Source organism: Saccopteryx leptura, chromosome 1 (genome assembly GCF_036850995.1).
Source record: "Saccopteryx leptura isolate mSacLep1 chromosome 1, mSacLep1_pri_phased_curated, whole genome shotgun sequence".
Taxonomy (NCBI): Eukaryota; Metazoa; Chordata; class Mammalia; order Chiroptera; family Emballonuridae; genus Saccopteryx; species Saccopteryx leptura.
The window spans coordinates 78,909,147-78,932,715 of NC_089503.1; the positions used below are offsets into that span (position 1 = coordinate 78,909,147).

Genomic DNA, 23,569 nt, shown 5'->3' on the forward strand with positions numbered 1-23,569 from the left:
TCACAACGCACTCAGTCCCAGCCACTCCACACTCCTTTGGGTCCACCCAGTGTGAGTGTTCATTCACCCCTGGGCCTTGGCTGTGTTCTGTGCCTGGGAGCCCTTCCCCATCTGTCTTCCATCCGGCTTCTGTTTGTCCCTCAACGTTTGGTCTGATACCCCCTCCTTTGGTAGGCCTGTCCTGTCATCCCCAGGCTGGCTTAAGAACCCCTCCACTCCCTACAGCCTCCACTACATCCCGCTGACATCGATTGCTACACTGGGTTGTATTGTTAATTTTCCGTTTACCGCAATGGACTATGACCTTTTTTTTTAGATCAATTATTGCATATTTTATCTCTAAACCTGAAGAATTAGAGACAGTGAGTGATCTGTAGAAAGATGTACCATCTGTAGAGGCTGGACTAAGACAGTGGTAGTAGGAATAGAGAGTAGGAGTGAGATTTCAGAGAGGCTGAAACAAAAGAGATGGAATTTGCTGCCTGGATTTGGGAGGATGAGCGAAGGGAGGAGTCCAAGGTGATCCAGAGGTTCCTAACATGGAAGGCTGGGCTAAGAGTAAGAATAGGAGCCTCCACAGGCTACAGAGAGGAGGTGATACATTTTCATGGACACATTAAGTTTGAAATTTATTATAACATGACTGTAAAAAACATAGTGTTTATTCACAAAAAGTACAGCACAATGTAATAAAACAAAACACTGAAATCAAAGCCACGTATCCTAGGTTTTAGTCCTAGCTCTGCCAGTTAGTAGCTATATGACTTTGAGCAAATTACTTACTTTCTCAAAACCAATTTTCTTCTCCATAAAAAAAGGCTTGCTCTGGGTTGTGGGCTCAATGTTCTCCTCCCACACCACTCTGGAGAGGTGGTTCAGTGGGTAGAGAATTAAGTTACACAAGGTAAGTTCCTGGTCTGCTGCACAACACAGCACCTAGAGTTAACTGAGCACTTAAAACTTTAAGAGGGTAGATCTCATATTAAGTGTTCTTGCCACACACGTGTGCACGCGCACACACACGCACGCACATACACATGCACACACACAAATTAAACAACAAAAGGACACTAAAATCTTTTGTAGATAATGATATGATTATTGCCTTGATCATGTTGCCAGTCGCACGAATGTAGGTCCAGACTCACAAAATTGTGTACATGAATTATGTGCAGTTTTCCTGTGCATGAATTATACTTCAAAAAAGCTGCAGAAAAATGTTTAATGATACTTTCTTCACCTTCTTGTCAAAGTAGTTATTAGTGTCAGGGGTAGGTGATGATTTATGTACAATAGAAAATGGAAGTAAGAAATGAAAATCTGCCTGACCAGGCGGTGGCACAGTGGATTGAGCGTCAGACTGGGATGCGGAGGACCCAAGTTCAAGACCATGAGATCACCAGCTTGAGCGCGGGCTCATCTGGTTTGAGCAAGGCTCACCAGTTTGAATCCAAGGTTGCTGGCTAGAGCAAGGGGTTACTCGGTCTGCTGAAGGCCCGCAGTCAAGGCACATATGAGAAAGCATACAATGAACAACTAAGGAGCCACAACAAAGAATTGATGTTTCTCATCTCTCTCCCTTCCTGTCTGTCTGTCCCTATCTGTCTCTCTCTCTGACTCTCTCTGTCTCTGTCACACACAAAAAAAGAAATGAAAATCTGAAATTGGAAGCATAAAAGTAAGTGAATCACTAATTTAGGTATTAGCACTGATCAGAAAAGGAAAGTAGATGGGGCCTGCTTAAGTTTTAAGATAGGAAAAGAAGACATCATGGCTAATAAAAACTTTGAGCTGCTGTATAAAAAGACAGATGTGTTCATATTCTCTGGACTGTGTCTGCCACAGGTCAAAAGCCATCTGCACCAAGAGGGAGAGCAGCATGGCTCTGAGCAGGAAAGGATGAGGAATGAAATCTCAGACCTCACAGAAGAGCTTCGACAGAAGGAGATGGCCATAGCAACCATCATGAAGAAGGCTGCCCTTCTGGAGAGACAGTTAAAAATGGAGTTAGAAATAAAAGAAAAAATGTTAGCTAGACAACAGGTATGTAGGCGGGCAGGACAGCATCTGTCCGGGTCATTCCTGATCAGGGCAGAGTAGCCTTCATTACAGAGTAGCACAAGCATTGCGTTTCTCGGCATTGTCTCTGAAACCAACATCACAGAAATGCTTAGTGGAGTCACAGAAACCTTTGTAAGACAATGCAAAGTGTCATAGAAAAAAAGAACCAGGCAAAAAAACTGAAAGCACAAGATAATTTCATTAAATTTCACCCTGAAATTTTCCTGTGACCCATAGTTTGATCACCTCCCACAGTATGCCATAGTCAAGGATTTCTTCCTGAATTTGTTTTCTGTAGTTTCCTTCCATTAACATTTTTATTTTTATAAAAAGTCTCTATTCTAGTCTTTCCTAGATACTTCCCAACCCCATTTTATATATTTATTTTAGGGTTTTAAAAATGGACGTTGAGCCTGACCTGTGGTGGTGCAGGGATGAAGCTCGACCCGGAACGCGAGGTCGCTGTACTGGTCAGGGCACATGCTAGAAGGAGCTACAAGTTGAGGCTTCCCACCCTCCCCCTCCCCTTTCCCTCTCCCTCCCCTCTCCCTCCCCCTCTCCTCTCCCTCTCCTTCCCCTCTCCCTCTCCCTCCCCTCTCCCTCCTCCTCCCCCTCCCCTCTCCCTCCCTCTCTCCTCTCCCTCTTCCTCCCCTCTCCCTCTCCCCTCTCTCAAGCATTAAATTTTAAGAAATGGATGTTAAAACATGAAAATTAGTTCATATTTTCTAAACATTGACAATGACAGCATAGTTTATGGGAGAAAAACAGCAATTAGAACATTCTGCTGTGAAAATAGTGCAGATAGCTTCTAAGTCTTCTTCTCTCCCTCTCTCCCTCTCTCTCTCCTTTCCTTCCTTCCTATTTTTTTGAAATTCCCTTAATCCTTGACTAATCATCAAACTGGTGACCGATTATTCAAAGCATAGGATTTATCTGCTCTTTTTTACCCCAAATCTAGAGGATTTTAATAACTTTTGAGGCATTTGAGGGTAATTTTAGAAATAACATTGGCTGTTTAAATCTGTGTACTATAAAAACAAGAAAAGAGTCAGCCTTTGCCAACTTTAAGACTTAAACTGATTAATTTGTACAGTACACATAAAAACAGCACAGATGGGATAGATATTGGTTGTACCTATAAAGGAAAATATATTTTACACCTGTTGATAGTGATCTGAGTAGTTGAATTATGAATTTTATTTTCACCATTCTTACATATTTTTAGGCTTCTGTCAAAGAGAATATATTTTGTAATTTACTAAAATAAGTGTTTTTATGGGAAGTGTTCTATATAGCAGTGAACCCTAGATAAATAAAAAGGGAAGATATTGTGTTCTAAGTATTATCAAGTAGAAGAAGTAAGAGGAAAAAATAAATTATGAGACAAAATGAAGCAGTCACCAAAGAAAAATATTGAGCTTGACCTGTGTTCAGGAAATTAGGCAGAAAGAAGGAACAAAATTAAACAGGAAAGTCATATTTGCATATTGTAAAACTTAATCAGGTAGTGAGGAAATTTAATGGACAATGTTAGTCAAATGTGTTTTTTAAATTGTGATTTTTCTGGTGATAATATGCATATAATAGAAAATTGAAGTGAGATAAGGAATTTGGTAATTGGGAAAAAATGCAAATAAGTCATTATTGTAAATTATCTATTTTTAGCTTAGCACTGATCAGAAAAGAGTATAAAGTGGGGTCTACCAAAAGTAGGTGAACTAAATGAGAAAACGTGGTTTATGACTATCATGCCTAAGAAGGAGTTCTCTTCACTACACTTAGAAAATATTTAAACCTGACCAGGCGGTGGTGCAGTGGATAGAACATTGGACTGGGACTCAGAGGACCCCGGCTCAAAACCCTGAGGTTGTCAGCTTGAGCGCAGGCTCATCTCGTTTGAGCAAGCTCACCAGCTTGAGTCCAAGGTCGCCAACTGGAGCACTTGCTCAGCTGGAGTCCCCCTCCACCCCCCACAAGGCACATATGAGAAAGCAATCAATGAACAACTAAGGTGCCACAACAAAGAATTGATGCTTCTCATCTCTCTCCCTTCCTGTATGTCCCTATCTGTCCCTCTCTCTGTCTCTGTCACCAAATAAAAAAAAAAGAAAGAAAAAAAATATTTATATTAACAAAAGTAATTGTAATAAAATTATGAACTTTTATTATGAATTTTACATTCACATTTACCTACTCATCGCCTTTCAGGTCTCAGATATGAGATATAAAGCTTTCAGAACTGAAAACACACATCTAAAAGGAATGATGGGAGATTTAGACCCTCGACAGTACCTGGTAATATGATGAAATCATGCAGTAAATTGAACAGAGATTACTTAGTTGGTCAGAATTATTTACTGAGCTCTTCCTACAGGTTGGCAAATTATCTTGCACATGGGTTGAATTTACTTTTGTCTTCAGGCTGAAACATTTAAATTTCTGGTTTTCTGCCTTGTTTTCTTCTTGTTTAGGGCTTAATTCTGCTTTTTCCTTAAACATGCTCCTTTCTTGCTTTTGCTCTTGCTGTTGCTTCAAAATCCTATATCCTACTTGGCCTGACTCGATTGTCAACCTTCCCCTCGATGAAACCGCCCCTGCAAGTCCAGTCAGTATGAAGTGTTCCATCCACACTTGTTTTGTATTTTGATCTGACTTGTTTTGTAGCATCTCACTTCCCCACTAAATGGTGAACAGAAGCTTGTCCTAGTCTTGCTAATATTTGTAACACCAGTACCTCACAGCATCAGGGGTATAGTAAGTGTTCAGTGAATATTGGTTAAATAAAAAGGATGAGTAAATGGATGATTGAGAACTGACATTGTTGACATTGTGGTTTTAACCAGTGGTTCTAAAGGTTTACACAAGGCATCTTAAACAGGCTCTGTGCCTTTCATTTAACTGTTTAACAGTTGACTAGGATAATGCTTATTTATTGAACTAATGAAATATCATTGTTACCTGTTTATCACTTATTTGCTCTGAACAGAAATTCTGAAATAAAAGATTTTTCCCACTATTCAGGGAATGGAGAGGGTGAAAGATAATATGGTAATTGCTTAACGGGGCCTCACTCTCAACTGTGAAATGAGGACATTGGACTAGTCTTCCCCACAGTCCCTGCTTAAGCCATGAGACTTTATTTCTGCAATAGTATCAAGTCTACCGGAAAGTTCCGTCCATTTCTATCACAACAAGTTTTGACACGTAAGCACATGTTTATTTGGTGCATGTGTGCCTCTCTATTTTTATCACTTAATGTATACATACTGACTTAGCAAATTAACTAAAACAAAGTTGATTCATGTTAGTCTTATGTGTGAAGCGATAGTGTACCCATGGCTACTGATAAAGTTCATTTACGCCACTGTAATTTTTACGAATTTCAACAAGGAAGAAATGCTACAGAAGCATGTAGAAATTTATTGAAAGTGTTTGGTGAAGTTACAGTTTCTGATAGGACATGCAGAAGATGGTTCGAAAAATTCGAAACAGGTGATTTCGACCTTTCTGATAAGCCATGTTCTGGGCAACCATCTTTGATCGATGACGATGTTGTTAAGACCATGTTGGAGCAAGATCCTTTTCTGACAACATCGGAGATGGCAGAAAGGCTTAATTCAGCTCAGCAAACCATTTCGGACCATATTCGGAAGATAGGATTGGTGTGGAAATATTCAAGATGGGTGCCACATGAATTAAGTCAGAAGAATTTGGATGATTGAGTCGTCATATGCACATCTCTGCTTGCTCAGAACAAAATTGAGCCCTTCTTGAACCGGATGATAACTGGGGATGAAAAGTGGATTACCTACGAAAACATCGTAAGGAAAAGGGCATATTGTGAACCCGGAAAACCTAACCCTTCCACCTCTAAACCAAATTTGACTCTGAATAAGAGAATGTTGTGTATATGGTGGGACATTTATGAGCTTTTAAAACCTAACGAAAAGCTCAATTTGGAGAAGTATTGTCAGCAACTGGATAATTTAAAGACAGCAGTCCAAGAAAAGAGGCTGGTGATGTTCAATAGGAAGAACATCATACTTCATCATGATAATGCCAGGCATATGCTGCTTTGGGGACTTGTCAAAAAATTGCAGAACTAGGCTGAGAAATTCTGTCGCATCCACCATATTCCCTGGACTTAGCACCCTCTGACTATCACTTGTTTTTGTCCTTACAAAATTTTTTGAAGGGCAAAAAATTCAAAAATGAAGAAGATATCAAACAAGTACTGGTTCAATTTTTTGCATCAAAAGATAAAACTTTTTTCAAAAATGGGATATACAAATTGCCCTCACACTGGCAAGAAATTATTAATAATAATGGCAATTATATTATTTAATAAAGTTTATTGATGGTAAGAAAAATCTGTATTTTGTTTTATTCCAAAAATGGACAGAACTTTCCGGTAGACCATATATGTACTTGTTCTCATAATAGTCTGTATTCTAGCATCAAAGGGTAGAAGCATTCTGGAACCATTCTGCCTTTTTCTTTGGGCCTGGTTATGGGTCCTGTGATTGGAGTACTGTAGATGCATTAAAAAGTAAAGTATATGTGGTTTCCCTTTCTGTTACATAAAATCTTAGTGACACCTAGGACTTTTATTTTTAAACACTGGACACACAAAAGTTAAATTGGATCCTGCCCCCATGAGTATCGTTATTCTTTCACAAAATGGTTTTGTGTTTTTAAAAAAAATGTTTTGCCCTGGCCAGGTTGCTCAGTGGATAAAGCATTGTCCCAGTGTGCCGAGGTCATGGGTTCAACCCCTGGTCAGGGCACATACAAGAAGCAATGAGTGCACAACTTAAATGGAACAACTAAGTGGAATGGCGAGTTGATGCTTTTCTCTCACTCTCTCTTCCTTCTCCCCTTCCTCACTCTTTCTCTCTCTCAAATCAATGAACAAGTTAAAAATGTTTTTATTTGTGTATTCTGCATCTTCACAGCCCTCTGAGCCTGGTTCACTTTGGCTTTTGTAGGCATTTAGCTTTGTTCATTTATTCTTTTCAAGAAAAAAAAATGAAGGTGTGTAAAGAAGTTAATGATCCCTAATTCTCCCCTCAGTTCTAGTTTGGACTCCCGAGACATCCGGTGTAGCATTCTATAATGTTTTCTTTGCTCATGTACACATATACAGGGGATGAGTTGAGTGTTCTTTTACCAAAATAAATGTATACTATACATTTTTCTAAACTTCCTTTTGACTATATATCATAAACATCTCTACAAATCAGTAGAAAAGTGCCTTTTGATTTTTTTCTAATTTCTTAGGAAAAAGTACATATTTAGGTAAAATATATATAATTTTTAATAAAGTGAGTCATAATTTACATACTTGTGATTTTAGTGGTCTTTTACTTCTCCTTTCTTCCATTTCTCTATGCCACCTCATACTCCATCTACCAGATAACATGTTATTTAATATGTAACATTTTGTACTTTTTCATATATATGAATTCATATATGTGTATGAATATATATACATATATAAATACATGCACATATACATGCATGAATATGTATGTAGCCATATATACTTATTTAAGGGTTTTAATTTTTAATTGGATTACATGATACAGACTTTTCTGTGCCTTATTTTAGTTCACTCAGCAATATTTGCAAATCCTTACAAGTCAACTGGTTTAGGTATACTTCATTTTGTATAATGGCTTATAATATCACATGATGTGAATGTACAGAATTTGTTCAACTATTTTTCAGAATTAATTCACTCATAATTAATTCAACTCTGTTTCTAGGTCTTTGCACAATAATACTGTAAAAAATCCTTATACATATATCTTGGAATAACTCTGTAAGAATGAATTGTTGATTCAAAGAATGTATATGTTTTAATTATAAAACATTTATTGTCAAATCATATGTCTACCTTTTTCTTTCATCTTTACCAGAAGTATATGTTACAACTCTCTCAATTTTTTGTCAGTCTGACGGGTGTAAGTGGTTTCTCAGTAGGACTTAAATTTGCATTTCCTTGACTATAGTGTGCACATTTTTTACATTTATATGACAAAGTACCATGAATTTGTTATATTCTTTGCTCATTCTCTGTTGGGCTGTTCTTTTCTTGTCAATTTATAACAGCACTTTTCTAAATTTATTATTTGTAATTTTATTTACAAATTCTTTTGCCATTAAAAAGTTTCAAACTTTTGTCAAACATGTATATCTTTTTGCTTATAGAATCTGAATTTTTCTCATTCCTTGAGTGAGATTCTTTCACTGCCTAAACAGTATTTATAATTTTAATGTTTCTTTCAAGATTTCTACATTTTTCATCTAAGTCCTTAATACAGTTGAATTGTAATTTTTCATGTCATAGAAAAACAGGAAGCTAGTTTAAATTTTTATACCAACGTGAAGCTCAATTTATCTAGTTTCTCCTGGTAATTTCCTGTTGGATTCTGTTTAGAATTAAGTCTATATATTAATTTTGACAGAACTGATATTTTTATGATAGTGTATTTTCCTATCCAAGAATATGACATGCCTTTTCATTTCTTCATTTATTTTAACTCTTCAATAAGAGCTCACAATTTTCTTTGTATAGTTTATGTGCTTTATTTTAAGTTTTCTCAAGTATATTATAATTCTTGTCACTGTTGTAAGTGGAACATTTTCCTTTTTCCATATGTAAGGACTTACTGCTAATATAGAAAAAAGGCTAAATTAGCTGTTACTTGTAGTGGGAATTTTACTTGAGATTCTTAAGTTCTTAAGATACACAACTGTATCAACAAAAAGTTTCTTTCTTTTTCTATTGTTCATATTAGTTATTTTTGTCATAATGTAAGAGAATGTTAAATAATAATATTCTTCAAGAGAATATTAAATAATAGTGATTATTGATAAATTTGTCTTAATTCCTAATTTTAGATGAAATTATTTTAGTGTTTTACTGTTTGGGATAATATTTGTTCTTTATTATATCTTTCTATCCCTAATTTACTTAAAGTTAAGATTTGCTGTCAGTTTTTTTTTAATACCTTTTCAGTATATGTGACAACATGTGGATTTTGTTCATTAATTTGATGAAATGTAATAAACTATGGTTGGCAGATATTTCCTAATATTGATCCACCTTTGAATTCCTGGAATGAACCTTCTCGGTCATTGTATTCAGTAACTAGAGCTGCCGTAACAAAGTACCACAAACTGGGTAGTTTCAAACAACAAAAAATTTATTTTACACTCTGGAAGCTAGAATTCTTTTTTTTTTTTTTTTTTTTTTTTTTTTTTGTATTTTTTTGAAGCTGGAAGCGGGGAGAGACAGTCAGACAGACTCCCGCATGCGACCCACCGGGATCCACCCGGCAGGCCCATCAGGGGGCGACGCTCTGCCCACCAGGGGGCGATGCTCTACCCCTCCGGGGCTCGCTCTGTTGTGACCAGAGCCACTCCAGCACCTGGGGCAGAGGCCAAGGAGCCATCCCCAGCGCCCAGGCCATCTTTGCTCCAATGGAGCCTCGGCTGCGGAGGGGAAGAGAGAGACAGAGAGGAAGGAGAGGGGGAGGGGTGGAGAAGCAGATAGGAGCTTCTCCTGTGTGCCCTGGCCGGGAATCGAACCCGGGACTTCTGCACGCCAGGCCGACGCTCTACCACTGAGCCAACCGGCCAGGGCCTAGAATTCTTAAGATGTCAATGAGGCCATGCTCCCTCAGAAACCTGCAGGAAAAGGTTCTTCCTTTACTCACTATAGCTCCTAGTGATTGGCCAGCAATCTTTGGCAGTCTTTGGCTTACAGATGCATCACTACAATCCTGTCTTCTTTCCATTTCTTTGTATCATCTCGCTTGTCTTTCTTGTATCCAGATTTCCCTTTTTTTTTTTTTCTTTTATTTATTTTTAACGGAGTGACATCCGTAAATCAAGATACATATATTCAAAGACAACATGTCCAGGTTATCTTAAAGTTCAATTATGTTGCATACCCATCACCCAAAGTCAGATTGACCTGTCACCCTCTATCTAGTTCTCTCTGTGCCCCTCCCCCTCCCCCTTCCCTCTCCCTCTCCTCCCTCCCCCCCCGTAACCACCACACTCTTATCAATGTCTCTTGGTTTCACTTTTATGTCCCATCTATGTATGGAAAAATGCAGTTCCTGGTTTTTTCTGATTTACTTATTTCACTCCGTATAATGTTGTCAAGGTCCCACCATTTTGCTATAAATGATCCGATGTCATCATTTCTTATGGCTGAGTAGTATTCCATGGTGGATATGTGCCACATCTTCTTTATCCAGTCATCTATTGATGGGCTTTTTGGTTGTTTCCATGTCCTGGCCACTGTGAACAATGCTGCAATGAACATGGGGCTGCATGTGTCTTTACAAGTCAATGTTTCTGAGTTTTTGGGGTAAATACCCAGTAGAGGGATTGCTGGGTCATAAGGTAGTTCTATTTTCAGTTTTTTGAGGAACCACCATACTTTCTTCCATAATGGTTGTACTACTTTACATTCCCACCAACAGTGGATGAGGGTTCCTTTTTCTCCACAACCTCTCCAACATTTGCTATTACCTGTCTTGTTAATAATAGCTAATCTAACAGGTGTGAGGTGGTATCTCATTGCAGTTTTGATTTGCATTTCTCTAATAACTAATGAAGATGAGCATCTTTTCATATATCTGTTGGCCATCTGTATTTCTTCCTGGGAGAAGTGTCTGTTCATATCCTCTTCCCATTTTTTTATTGGATTGTTTGTTTGTTTGTCGTTGAGTTTTATGAGTTCTTTGTATATTTTGGATATTAGGCCCTTATCTGAGCAGGTGCTTAAAAATATCATTTCCCAATTAGTTGGCTGTCTGTTTATCTTGTTATCAATTTCTCTTGCTGAACAAAAACTTCTTAGTCTGATGTAGTCCCATTCATTAATTTTTGCTTTCACTTCTCTTGCCTGTGGAGTCAAATTCATAAAATGCTCTTTAAAGCCCAGGTCCATGAGTTTGGTACCTATGTCTTCTTCTATGTACTTTATTGTTTCAGGTCTTATGTTTAGATCTTTGATCCATTTTGAATTAATTTTAGTACAGGGGGACAAACTGTAGTCCAGCTTCATTCTTTTGCATGTGGCTTTCCAGTTTTCCCAGCACCATTTGTTGAAGAGGCTTTCTTTTCTCCATTGTGTGTTGTTGGCCCCTTTGTCAAAAATTATTTGACTATATATATGTGATTTTATTTCTGGGCTTTCTATTCTGTTCCATTGGTCCGAGTGTCTATTTTTATGCCAATACCATGCTGTTTTGATTGTCGTGGCCCTATAATAGAGTTTGAAGTCAGGTATTGTAATGCCCCCAGCTTCGCTCTTTTTCTTTAGGATTGCTTTGGCTATTCGGGGCTTTTTATAGTTCCATATAAATCTGATGATTTTTTGCTCCATTTCTTTAAAAAATGTCATTGGAATTTTGATGGGAATTGCATTAAATTTGTATATAGCTTTGGGTAATATGGCCATCTTAATTATATTTATTCTGCCTAACCAAGAACAAGGAATATTCTTCCATCTCATAATGTCTTTTTCGATTTCCCTTAACAATGGTTTATAGTTTTCATTGTATAAGTCTTTTACATTCTTTGTTATGTTTATTCCTAGGTATTTTATTTTTTTTGTTGCAATCGTGAAGGGGATTATTCTTTTGAGTTCATTCTCAAATGTTTCATTGTTGGCATATAGAAAGGCTGTTGACTTCTGTATGTTGATTTTGTATCCTGCGACCTTACTGTATTGGCTTTTTTTTTCTAGAAGTATTTTTGTGGATTCTTTGGGGTTTTCGATGTATAGGATCATATCATCTGCAAAAAGTGATACCTTTACTTCTTCTTTTCCGATATGGATGCCTTTTATTTCTTTGTCTTGTCTGATTGCTGTGGCAAGAACCTCTAGTACCACATTAAATAAGAGTGGAGAGAGTGGACAACCCTGTCTTGTTCCTGATTTAAGGGGGAAAGCCTTCAGTTTTGTGCCATTTAGTATGATGTTAGCTGATGGTTTATCATATATGGCCTTTATCATGTTGAGATATTTTCCTTCTATACCCATTTTGTTGAGAGTCTTAAACATAAAATTGTGTTGTATTTTATCAAAAGCCTTTTCTGCATCTATTGATAATATCATGTGATTCTTGTTCTTTGTTTTGTTGATATGGTGTATTATGTTGACCGTTTTACGTATGTTGAACCATCCTTGAGATTCTGGGATGAATCCCACTTGATCATGATGTATTATTTTTTTAATATGTTGTTGTATTCGATTTGCTAGTATTTTGTTTAGTATTTTAGCATCTGTATTCATTAGAGATATTGGTCTGTAGTTTTCTTTTTTTGTGCCATTCTTGCCTGGTTTTGGTATAAGGGTTATGTTTGCCTCATAAAATGTGTTTGGAAGTATTGCTTCTTCTTCAATTTTTTGGAAGACTTTCTGTAGAATAGGAACCAAGTCCTCTTTGAAGGTTTGATAAAATTCGCTGGTATAGCCGTCTGGGCCTGGAATTTTATTTTTGGGGAGGTTTTTAATGGTTTTTTCTATTTCTTCTCTACTAATAGGTCTGTTTAGGCTTTCTGCTTCTTCATGACTCAGTCTAGGAAGGTTGTATTGTTCTAGGAATTTATCCATTTCTTCTAGGTTGTTGAATTTAGTGGCATAAAGTTTTTCATAGTATTCTACAATAATTCTTTGTATATCTACGATGTCTGTGGTGATTTCTCCTCTTTCATTTTGGATTTTGTTTATATGAGTTCTTTCTCTTTTTTTCCTTGGTAAGTCTTGCCAAGGGTTTGTCAATTTTGTTGATCTTTTCAAAGAACCAGCTCCTTGTTCTATTAATTTTTTCTATAGTTTTTCTGTTCTCTATTTCATTTATTTCTGCTCTGATTTTTATTATCTCCTTTCTTCGGCTGGTTTTGGGTTGTCTTTGTTCTTCATTTTCTAGTTCCTTAAGGTGTGAAGTTAAGTGGTTTACTTGGGCTCTCTCTTGTTTGTTCATATATGCCTGAAGTGATATGAACTTCCCTCTTATCACAGCTTTTGCTGCATCCCATAGATTCTGATATGTCGTATTATCATTTTCATTTGTCTGCATATATCTTTTGATCTCTGCACTTATTTCTTCTTTGACCCATTCATTCTTTAAAAGTATGTTGTTTAGTTTCCACATTTTTGTGGGATTTATTTCCTCTTTTTTGCAGTTGAATTCTAGTTTCAAGGCTTTATGATCAGAAAATATGCTTGGTACAACTTCAATTTTTCTTAATTTGCTGATGTTGTTTTTGTGGCCCAACATATGGTCAATTCTTGAGAATGATCCATGTACACTGGAGAAAAATGTATACTCAGTCACTTTGGGATGAAATGTCCTGTAGATGTCTATCATATCCAGGTGCTCTAGTGTTTTGTTTAAGGCCACTATGTCTTTGTTGATTCTCTGTTTGGATGACCGATCTAGAGCCGTCAGCGGTGTATTGAGGTCTCCAAGTATGATTGTATTTTTGTCAGTTTTTGTTTTAAGGTCAATAAGTAGCTGTCTTATATATTTTGGTGCTCCTTGGTTTGGTGCATATATATTAAGAATTGTTATGTCTTCTTGATTCAGTGTCCCCTTAGCCATTATGAAATGGCCATTTTTGTCTCTGAGTACTTTTGCTGTCTTGTAGTCAGCATCATCAGATATGAGTATTGCTACGCCTGCTTTTTTGTGGATGTTATTTGCTTGGAGTATTGTTTTCCAGCCTTTCACTTTGAATTTGTTTTTATCCTTGTTACTTAGATGAGTTTCTTGTAGGCAGCATACAGTTGGATTTTCTTTTTTGATCCATTCGGCTACTCTGTGCCTTTTTATTGGTGAGTTTAATCCGTTTACATTTAGTGTAATTATTGACACTTGTGAGTTCCTCATTGCCATTTTATAGATTGCTTTCTGTTAGTTTTGTGCCTTGTTTGATTCTTCTCTTTCATTTTTTTATCTTTTGTTTTTATTTGGTTGTGTTCCATACATCTTTCCTCTGTTGCTATCTTTTTTAAATCATGTGCTTCTGTGGTGGTTTTTTCAATGATGGTTACCATTAAGTACTGAAAAGGGTTATTACCCTGTTCATTGTAGTGCACTATTTTGTGAGTACTTTTGCGCTCCATCGCCCTTTGCTACTGTTAATCTTCATCCTCTCCCCCCTTTCTTATTGTTGTCACAGTTTAAAGTTGGTTTTGTTATGTTCTTCTTGGAGCTTTTACTTGTGGCTTTGTTGTTGTTGTTTTTTTATTCTTTGTATCTGATTGGAGAACCCCCTTTAGTATTTCCTGGAGTGGGGGTTTTCTGGTGATAAATTCTCTCATCTTTTCTAGATCTGTGAATGTTTTTATTTCTCCTTCATATTTGAAGGATAACTTTGATGGGTATAGTATTCGTGGCTGAAAGTTCCTCTCTTTCAAGACTTTAAATATTGGGGTCCACTCTCTTCTAGCTTGTAGAGTTTCTGTTGAGAAATCTGATGATAATCTAATGGGCCTTCCTTTATATGTTGTATTCTTCTTTTCCCTGGCTGCCTTGAGAATTTTTTCTTTGCAGTTGATTTGTGCCAATTTTATTATGATGTGCCTTGAAGTAGGTTTGTTGGGGTTAAGAAAACTTGGAGTTCTGTTTGCTTCTAGAATTTGAGGTTTTAGTTCTTTTCACAGGCTTGGGAAGTTCTCATCTATTATTTGTTTATGTTCTCCATTCCATTTTCTCTCTCTTCTCCCTCTGATATACCTATTATTCTTATGTTATTCTTTTTGATGGAGTCAGATAATTCCTGTAGGGCTATCTCATTTTTTTTAATTTTTAAATCTCTTTCTTCTTCTCTTTGTTGAGCCTCAAGTTGCTTGTCTTCTATTTCGCTAATCCTCTCTTGTATCTGGCATGTTCTATTAGCTAAGCTTGTTACCTCATTTTTCAGCTCATGAATTGAGTTTTTCATCTCTGATTGATTTGTTTTTATAGTTTCAATTTCCTTGGAGATATACTCTTTGTGTTCATCGAGTTGTTTTCTGAGCTCCCTAAATTGCCTTTCTGTGTTTTCTTGTATATCTCTGAGTATTTTTAGGATTTCTATTTTAAATTCTCTGTCGTTTAACTCCAAGGTTTCCAATATCTTAAATTTTTTCTCCATAGATTTTTCCTCATCTCTCTGTGTTACCTCTCTTTCTTTTGTATCCATGATAATCGATTTTCTCTTCTTTAATGGCATCTGAGGGTGGTTTTCTTGATAGTATTAATGAGATTTTAAAAGGAATAAAAGGATAAAAACATAAAAATAAAAATAAAAAATTGCGTGTTTTTTTTTTTAAATTAATCATTAAAGAAAAATAAAATAAGATAAAAATTTGAGGAAAAAAAAAAGGAATAATTCCTTCCCCTCCTTTTTTCCTCTCCTCTCCTCTCCCCTCTTTTTTGAGAAAATCTTGTGATGAACTGTGAATTATATTGTACTAGATAGAACAAACAATACCTGTGGCGGAGGGCCTGAATTGGGGAGAAGTAATATAGGGGTAAAGGAAAAAGACAAAAAAGAAAAAAAATAAAAGAAAAGAAAAAAATATTTATATATAAAAAAGGGGGGGAGCAGTATAGACCCACAAAAAGCAAATTAGGAAAAAATTTGGGTCAAGAATAAAATGCTTTGCTTTTAGGTGTTGGCTGACTCAGAGTTATGATGAGAGGAATAAGAGGGAAACAGGAAAAAGGGGTGGAAAATTAAAAAATTACTATTGTATTTAGTGGAACAAGAACTAGATAAAATGGAGAGCCAGGGATGGGAGCACTGCTAATGTGTTAAAAAGGTGAAGTAAAAACCATCCAAAATGTCACAAACTTAAGTTTGAGTCCCAGATAAGATAATTTGTTCGTTATTGAGGTTTGAATGAGAGAAGATGTAAAGGAGAGAGGAAGAGGCTAATAAAGAGGGAGAAAAGAGAGAGAGAGAGAGAGAGAGAGAGAGAGAGAAAAGATGGAACCACTTAAAGAAGAAAAAAGAAAAAGGAGGAGAGAGAAAGAGAGAGAGTTAGGGGTTTTGGATTGCAACCCTCATAGAGAGGAAGGAGAAGGAAAGAAAAGATAATGGGAGATGTAACACTTATGGGTAGTGTAGTTCAAAGAGAGGCGAGAGTAAGACTGAAAGAGAATTAAATGACCAAATTGGAATAAAAAAAAGAAATCAAGTATAAAGAAAAGAGACACAGACGAACAAATATAATAAAATGGGATAGGTTATAAAGTCTGCAGATTATTCTTGATTTTGAGAGGTTGTCGTCTTGCTTTTTCTTTTCTGTCTTTCTGGTCAGTGACTTTGTACCCCGGGTTCTGCCCCTGTGGCACGCTCTGGAAGAGGTTTGCAGTAGGTAATTCTCTATGGTGATGTCATGTATTGGGCTTCAGTCTCGTTGGCAGTCGAGGCTTATTAGTGTTTATAGGCTCCAACAGTGAGAGGATCTCTCACTGTGAGAGTGTTCCTGGAGCCTCTCTTCTAGTCTTTTCCTTCCACAATTAGAAGTCTGGTAATCCAGCTATGGGGTTGCTGCTGCCTCTGCCTGGATAGTAAGAGTCTCAAAGAGCGGGCAACTCCCCACTCTATTCCCACTCAGCACAGGGCTCTGAGTAAGGCTCAGTCAGTCAGAGCTGCTAGCATAATCAGGCGTAGCTTCCTCCCACTCAAAGACCTCTGGTTCTGCCCCTCTGTGGGATAACTCGAGTGCCCACTCCTGAGGTGTTCGGTGGAATCTCTTGCCCACTCTCCGTGCGCACCCACCAGGATGTCAGACCAGACAGGTCATACTTCAAGTGAAATCCCTACCCACACGGAGAAGATCGAGCTTTGGAATTGGCTTTCGCTCTATCCCCGTGCGGCTTTCCCAGGGGGCTAGGGCTGCCTGAGATTCCGTTCCTGGCCCGCTCACAGACCTCTGACTCTGCTCCTCTGAGGGAAAACACGGGCGCCCACCCCTGAGGAGTTCGGAGGACTCTCCTGCACACTCTCCGTGCGTGGGCGCTGACCAGGTTCTGAGTCTCAGACGGGACGTCTTTCACTCTGAGAAAGCCCTCCTCCCACACAGAAAAGTTACTGGGTTGGAATTGGCTTTGGCTCTGTCCCCGTGCGGCTTTCCCAAGGCGCTGGGGCTTCCGCTCCTGGCCCGCTCGCAGACCTCTGATTCTGCTCCTCTGAGGGAAATCACGGGCGCCCACCCCTGAGGAGTTTGGAGGAATCTCCTGCACACTCTCCGTGCGTGGGCGCTGACCCAATTCTGAGTCTCAGACGGGACGTCTTTCACTCCGAGAAAGCCCTCCTCCCACACAGAAAAGTTACTGGGTTGGAATTGGCTTTCGCTCTGTCCCCGTGCGGCTTTCCCAAGGCGCTGGGGCTTCCGCTCCTGGCCCGCTTACTGGCCTCTGACTCTGCTCCTCTGAGGGAAAACACGGGCGCCCACCCCTGAGGAGTTCGGAGGAATCTCCTGCACACTCTCCGTGCGTGGGCACTGACCCGATTCTGAGTCTCAGGCGGGACGTCTTTCACTCTGAGAAAGCCCTCCTCCCACACAGAAAAGTTTCGCCTTTGGAGTTGGCTCCAGCTCCCTCCCCGTGCCCGGTCTCCTCAGGGCGCTGGGGCTCCTAGGAGATGCTGCTTTTTGCCCTCACAGAGGTCTCTGACTCTGCTTCTCTGTGGGTTAGCACGGGCTGAGCCCACCCCTGAAGTGTTCGTGGGAATCTCTTGCCCACTAACCCCGCGCGCGCCAGCCAGGAGATGTGGAAAATGGCTGTCCCACTTGTCTTTCTTTGTCTGGGTTTGGCGCGCGTGTTAGCTTGAATTGCCCAGGTTTTTCCACGGCTTGGATCTCCGTGCCACAGCCTGGTTTGGCTGTTTGTACCGCGGTCTGGACCTATTTACTCCCTATGCCCGCCTTAGTTTCTATATTCTCAGTTCTCAGTGAAAGCCATCCTGTTTGGATTAGAGAGGAAGGCGGAGCATTTTTTACTCCTTATTTCCCCCGGGGTTTGACCATATATTTAGCCAATCTTTCGCTCGATCCTACCTTCGGGTGTGTTGTGAAGCATCTGAAGACTCCAAGGATAGGTTTTTCTGTTTCTGGTTGAAGAACTTGTTGAGTTTATGGGGAGATTTTCGGTATTGCTTCCTACCGCGCCATCACTGTGACGTCATCTCTCCAGATTTCCCTTTTGTATAGAACACCTGTCATATTGGATTAGGAGCTTACCCCAATGACATCATTTTCACTTGGTTACCTCTATAAAGATTCTGTTTCTAAATAAGGTCACATTCTGAGGTGCTAGGGGTTAGAACATCAACATATCTTCTTGGGGGGGGGGGAGTTTCAAAATTCAAGCTATATAGACATAGTCTAAGATTTTTTTTTCTTGCATTTTTCTGAAGCTGGAAACGGGGAGGCAGTCAGACAGACTCCCGCATGTGCCCGACTGGGATCCACCCACATGCCCACCAGGGGGCGATACTCTACCCATCTGGGGCATCGCTCCGCTGCAACCAGAGCCATTCCAGCACCTGGGGCAGAGGCCACAGAGCCATCCCCAGCGCCGGGGCTAACCCTGCTCCAATGGAGCCTTGGCTGCAGGAGGGGAAGAGAGAGACAGAGAGGAAGGAGAGGGGGAGGGGTGGAGAAGCAAATGGGAGCTTCTCCTGTGTGCCCTGGCCAGAAATCGAACCCGGGACTCCTGCATACCAGGCCGACACTCTACCACTGAGCCAACCGGCAGGGCCAGTCTAAGAATTTTTATGTATTATTGGATTCTATGTGATAATATTTTATTTAGAAATTAGAAATAAATGAGATTTGTATATAATTTTCTTTTTTTTCTACTTGTTTCAACATTATGCTGGCTTTATAACACAAATTGGAACCTTCCATCTTTATGATGGAGAAGAGTTTAAATAATATTGGAAATAATCAGTTCTTTAAAGTTTAGAAAGAGCCTGACCAGGCGGTGGTGCAGTGGATAGAGCGTCGGACTGGGATGCGGAGGACCCAGGTTCGAGACCCCGAGGTCACCAGTTTGAGTGCAGGCTCATCTGGCTTGAGCAAAAGCTCACCAGCTTGGACCCAAGGTCGCTGGCTCGAGCAAGGGGTTACTTGGTCTGCTGAAGGCCCGCAGTCAAGGCACATATGAGAAAGCAATCAATGAACAAGGCGTCGCAACGAAAAACTGATGATTGATGCTTCTCATCTCTCTCCGTTCCTGTCTGTCTGTCCCTATCTATCCCTCTCTCTGACTCTCTCTCTGTCCCTGTAAATAAATAAATAAATAAATAAATAAATAAATAAAGTTTAGAAAGAATTTAGCTGTGAAACCATCTGGATACTGAAATTTCAATGAAGTAAATCTTCAATTATCTTTCCATTCTCTTTTATGATACTTAGTATATTCAAATTTCCCTTCTTCTTAGTTTTTTTTTGTGTGTGTGTGTGTCTGTGTGTGTAATTTGTATTGTATTGGAAATGTTTACCCATTCCAATTTGTTTCTTTATTATCAAAGGAAGTAATGTTCTACACTTCTTTTCATCTCTTCTGTATTCTGTGTTTATTTTCCTTTCTTACTCCTAAACTTATATAGCTTAGGTCTCTCACTCTTTTTTTAAGTCTGACACATAAGGGGATTATTTATTTTATTACTTTTATTCTAAAGTATCGGCTTTAGATTTATAAACCTAGATTAAATTTTATGTCCTCCATGAATTTGTCTCCGACTAGTATAGGCCCCACTTATTTCTCCTTTTTTTTTACTTTCTTTCACATACTTAGTTATCAATATTTAGCCCTAAGTCTTCTTTTATTTTTTAATTTTTTTGTATGTGTATGTAATTTTTGTCTCATCAGTCATAGAATTCTTTAGAAAAGAAGTGAACTATATTTTATACATTTTCTTCATACGGAGTTTGGTACACTGTAAGGCTCATTAAATACTTGTGGGTTTATGAATCTCACCTGTAGTCTAAGAGGCATGAATAAATTATCATGAAAACCATTGTTAATATGATTAAAAAGATGAACAAAGCCTTGTTTTATCTTACTTCCTGCATGATCTCAGTCCAAATAGTTGTAACTGTTCATTGATTAAAAAGCATTTGATTTCCTACTTGGTGCAACATAAGTTAACACACAATTATACTTTCTAGTATTCACTATTTTTTCATACATATTAATTTAATCAACTCAATGTTTTGTTGTATTTTCCATGAAGGGAAGATGTCTCTTTCATATTTGATTACTTCTTTAATACTTAGCACATACATATACAGTATTTATTTGTTTAAAGATTGGTTAATTGAATATCATAAAATGGAATACCATTGATGTATGGCCCTCAGTGTGATACTTATTAAAATAGTATTTAATCATATATATTTAATGTATGGTTAGAATTCATATGGAATATTGACTTTATAACTGATCTCTATTTTTTTGCATGTGATGATTCAGAATTGGCTTTGATAATTGAAATAGTCAAGCCACTCTCCAAAGAGAAAAATCTTGTATCTATTAAATTACAAAAAATAGTTTAGTATAATTCTTTCCTCTTTAAAATTTTACAATCTATTATGTCACTTATTTTGCACTCACTTTAGAGATTGCATGAAGAAAACTCCTATCTGTTATGTGTTAATTACATAGTTAGATAATTAGTTAATTCCTTCTGAAATAATTGGAATGAATAAATACAGAATTAAATCATTGGTGCTGAAATTATACCTCAAGAAAAAAGAAACAAAATATTTAAATCATTATTTTTAGGTCTTCTAAAATACATTGTATTTGGATAATATTAAAATAATTGTTTTTTTCCTTTCTAGACGAGTGGAATTACTGATATTAAGGTAGGTTATTTCTAAATAACTAGAGCTTTGAGAATTTTTCTGCTTGACTAACTTTGAAGCTCCCTGCTAATTTATACTTAGGGAGAGAAAATTGTAAAATGCCACCCACCAATGGCAGAAATAGCAGCCCTGGATGTAGTCATGGACAACAGCACGCGGGGGCCTGTGGCAGCTCCCATCCTCCTGTGGAGGATGGACTGATGGGGCTGACCACTATGTGTAAGCTTTCCACAGGTCTCAGTGAGATTCTTCGAACAGTAACAGAGCTAGGAAGAGGCTCTTGGCTCTGAAAAAGATGTTTTCCTTGGATTTGTGCAAACAGTTAACTGCATGGAGAAAAGTGAGGGGTTGTCCTTTATTCTGCTCCTGATTAGCTAACAAAGAATTGAGTCCGCATGATAATTTTTGTGATTCCATATTTACTTAGACCTGTAGTTATAGTTATCACATTTTCTTTCATTTAAAGTGTCCTAAAATCAGCTTTAATCAGAACTCAGAATTTATGGTAAATTTTAACACCAATTTGCCTTTCGCTATCCATAAAGTTTGCTAGATAAAATAATAGCATAAAAATTAGTACCATCACCAAGTATCTAAAACATCAATTTACATACTGAAAATCAGTGGATGAACCATAAAACATGATTAAAGCCAGTCCTGTAGAAATGCTTTATTAGCCTACCATTGTGGAACACACATGAATTTTAAAGAATAGGTGCACGTACAAAATACTATTATTCAGACACTTCATTAGTTCAACTTGCCTGATGCTAGTGTGTCCCAATTAATAGGTACCAGAGGTTTTGCCATTTCAAGAATAAATGGATTAAAACTATGGAACCCTAAAATTTTGAAGAAAAAAATTGAGATAAAAGGTCTATAAAATAAACCACAGAAATACAGAAATAGAATCTAATCAATGTCTATTTTCACATAATAACCATGTACCAGAGGATATATTCCTGAAATTTCTAGAGAAGTATTTAAGAAAAACATGAAATGAGAGAGCTAAAAAAACACTGTTGTCCACAAAAATGGAGTATGTTTTAAACGTAAATCATGTAAGTGCATTGGCTGTATAATTCTTCCAGGTCATGCTCATAACACTTATTTAATTCTGGAACACTTAGGAAATTGTGGCCTTGTTAATAAGTTTTACTATTCTTCTTAATTACTTTAACACTAGGCCAAAAAGAGTCACAGATAAAGTCTAATTTTATAAGAAAAAGCTTAAATAAAATTGTAATTGAGCAGCAGACCATCAATAATTACACATTTTGAATAGTACATATTTTTTTAGAAGTAAAATTTTGAATCTTTTTCATGACCTTTTCCAACCAGATCTGCTCATATGAATATTATCCTTATGAAGGGCAAAGTCTTGTAAGACTCTACCTCTTTTATATTATCGTAATTCTGTTCTAATTTTAGAACAAACAGTTCTTTCTGTCTTAAAGCAGATCCTGATTACTCTTATCTGCACTGGTGTATCTCAAATGAACAACTGTTGAGATACACTACAAGCAAGGGCTTAACAAGCAGAGAAATACCTCCAATGGTTCTTCTTTTTCAAAGGTCACCATAGTCAATAGATCTAGAAGCGTATAACCCTGTCTGTATTATTTTGGGGAAGTTTGACTTTCTGGAGTATTTCCCTTCATTCAAAAGTGAGACCTTTCTAAAGATTTATAAGCTTCTATTATACATATTTATAAGCAGTAAACAAAAAATTACTACAAAGGCTTATTTTTTGAAACAAAAAATAAAACAAATAGGTAAAAGAGTTTAATACCTAATACATATTGAAGTTTAATACCTAAATTTAGAAACTTCAAAATGAAAGTTCTAAGCCACACTCATCCATAGTCTTGCAGGCTTTTAGCCACAGAAATTGGAAGCTTCAAAAGAGGTACAAGATATTTCTTTTTGTACTAAAATGTTACCCTTCTGACAGTAGAGAACTATTATTTAATTAGCAATGACATTGTTCCCAGACATTCAGATCATAGGACTAGAAAGGACTATGTAGAGTCATTCAAAGCATTTTCATGTGAGAAATATCATGTTTTTTTTAAACTGAGAAGTTCAGACTCTCCCTAGGAAAGTTCTTACAGCATTTAATTCAAACAGCTTCAGAGATCTTTTTTCCTTGCTCAAAACCTCTCATTTTGTAATTTAAACATGTTTCTTATTCTCTTTTGAAGACGCATTAAAATTGAGTGGCCCACACCAAGTAGTAAAACTTTATCATGAAGCTACATTGCTCAAAACTGTGTGGCACTGGCATAATCTCGGCTGTTAGCTCATTGGTTTAGAATGGTCCAGAATCAGACCCCAGTTATGTGGATTTAGTATATAATTTGTTATATCACCCAACAGTGGAGAATCAATATAGGCTTTTCTATAATGACATATATTATTTTAATAAAAAATATAATTTCAAATTGAAATTTATGGTAATTCTGGTTCATTATTAACACTAGAAAGCATAACATATAAACACAAAAACTTAAATATAGCAAACTTACTCTAGACATGGGAAAGACAGTGAGTGAGCCCTTTTCTGTATTGGAACATGGGCAGTAGTGTTTGCATTGCTTTTACTGC

At 37.6% G+C, this 23,569-nt stretch overlaps 1 protein-coding gene across 3 annotated transcripts in view; it reads left to right on the forward strand.

The window, feature by feature from the left end:
• DEUP1 (deuterosome assembly protein 1) overlaps nucleotides 1-23,569 on the forward strand; it is a 99,973-nt gene that overhangs the window by 60,944 nt on the left and 15,460 nt on the right. For 2 of the 3 annotated variants that reach the window (XM_066360723.1, XM_066360721.1), the window contains 3 exons: nucleotides 1,846-2,043; nucleotides 4,270-4,356; nucleotides 20,939-20,962. In XM_066360723.1, the coding sequence (XP_066216820.1) occupies nucleotides 1,846-2,043; nucleotides 4,270-4,356; nucleotides 20,939-20,962 (309 nt within the window). The remainder of the gene's footprint in view (nucleotides 1-1,845; nucleotides 2,044-4,269; nucleotides 4,357-20,938; nucleotides 20,963-23,569) is intronic. The other variant, XM_066360722.1, reaches the window with a different exon arrangement.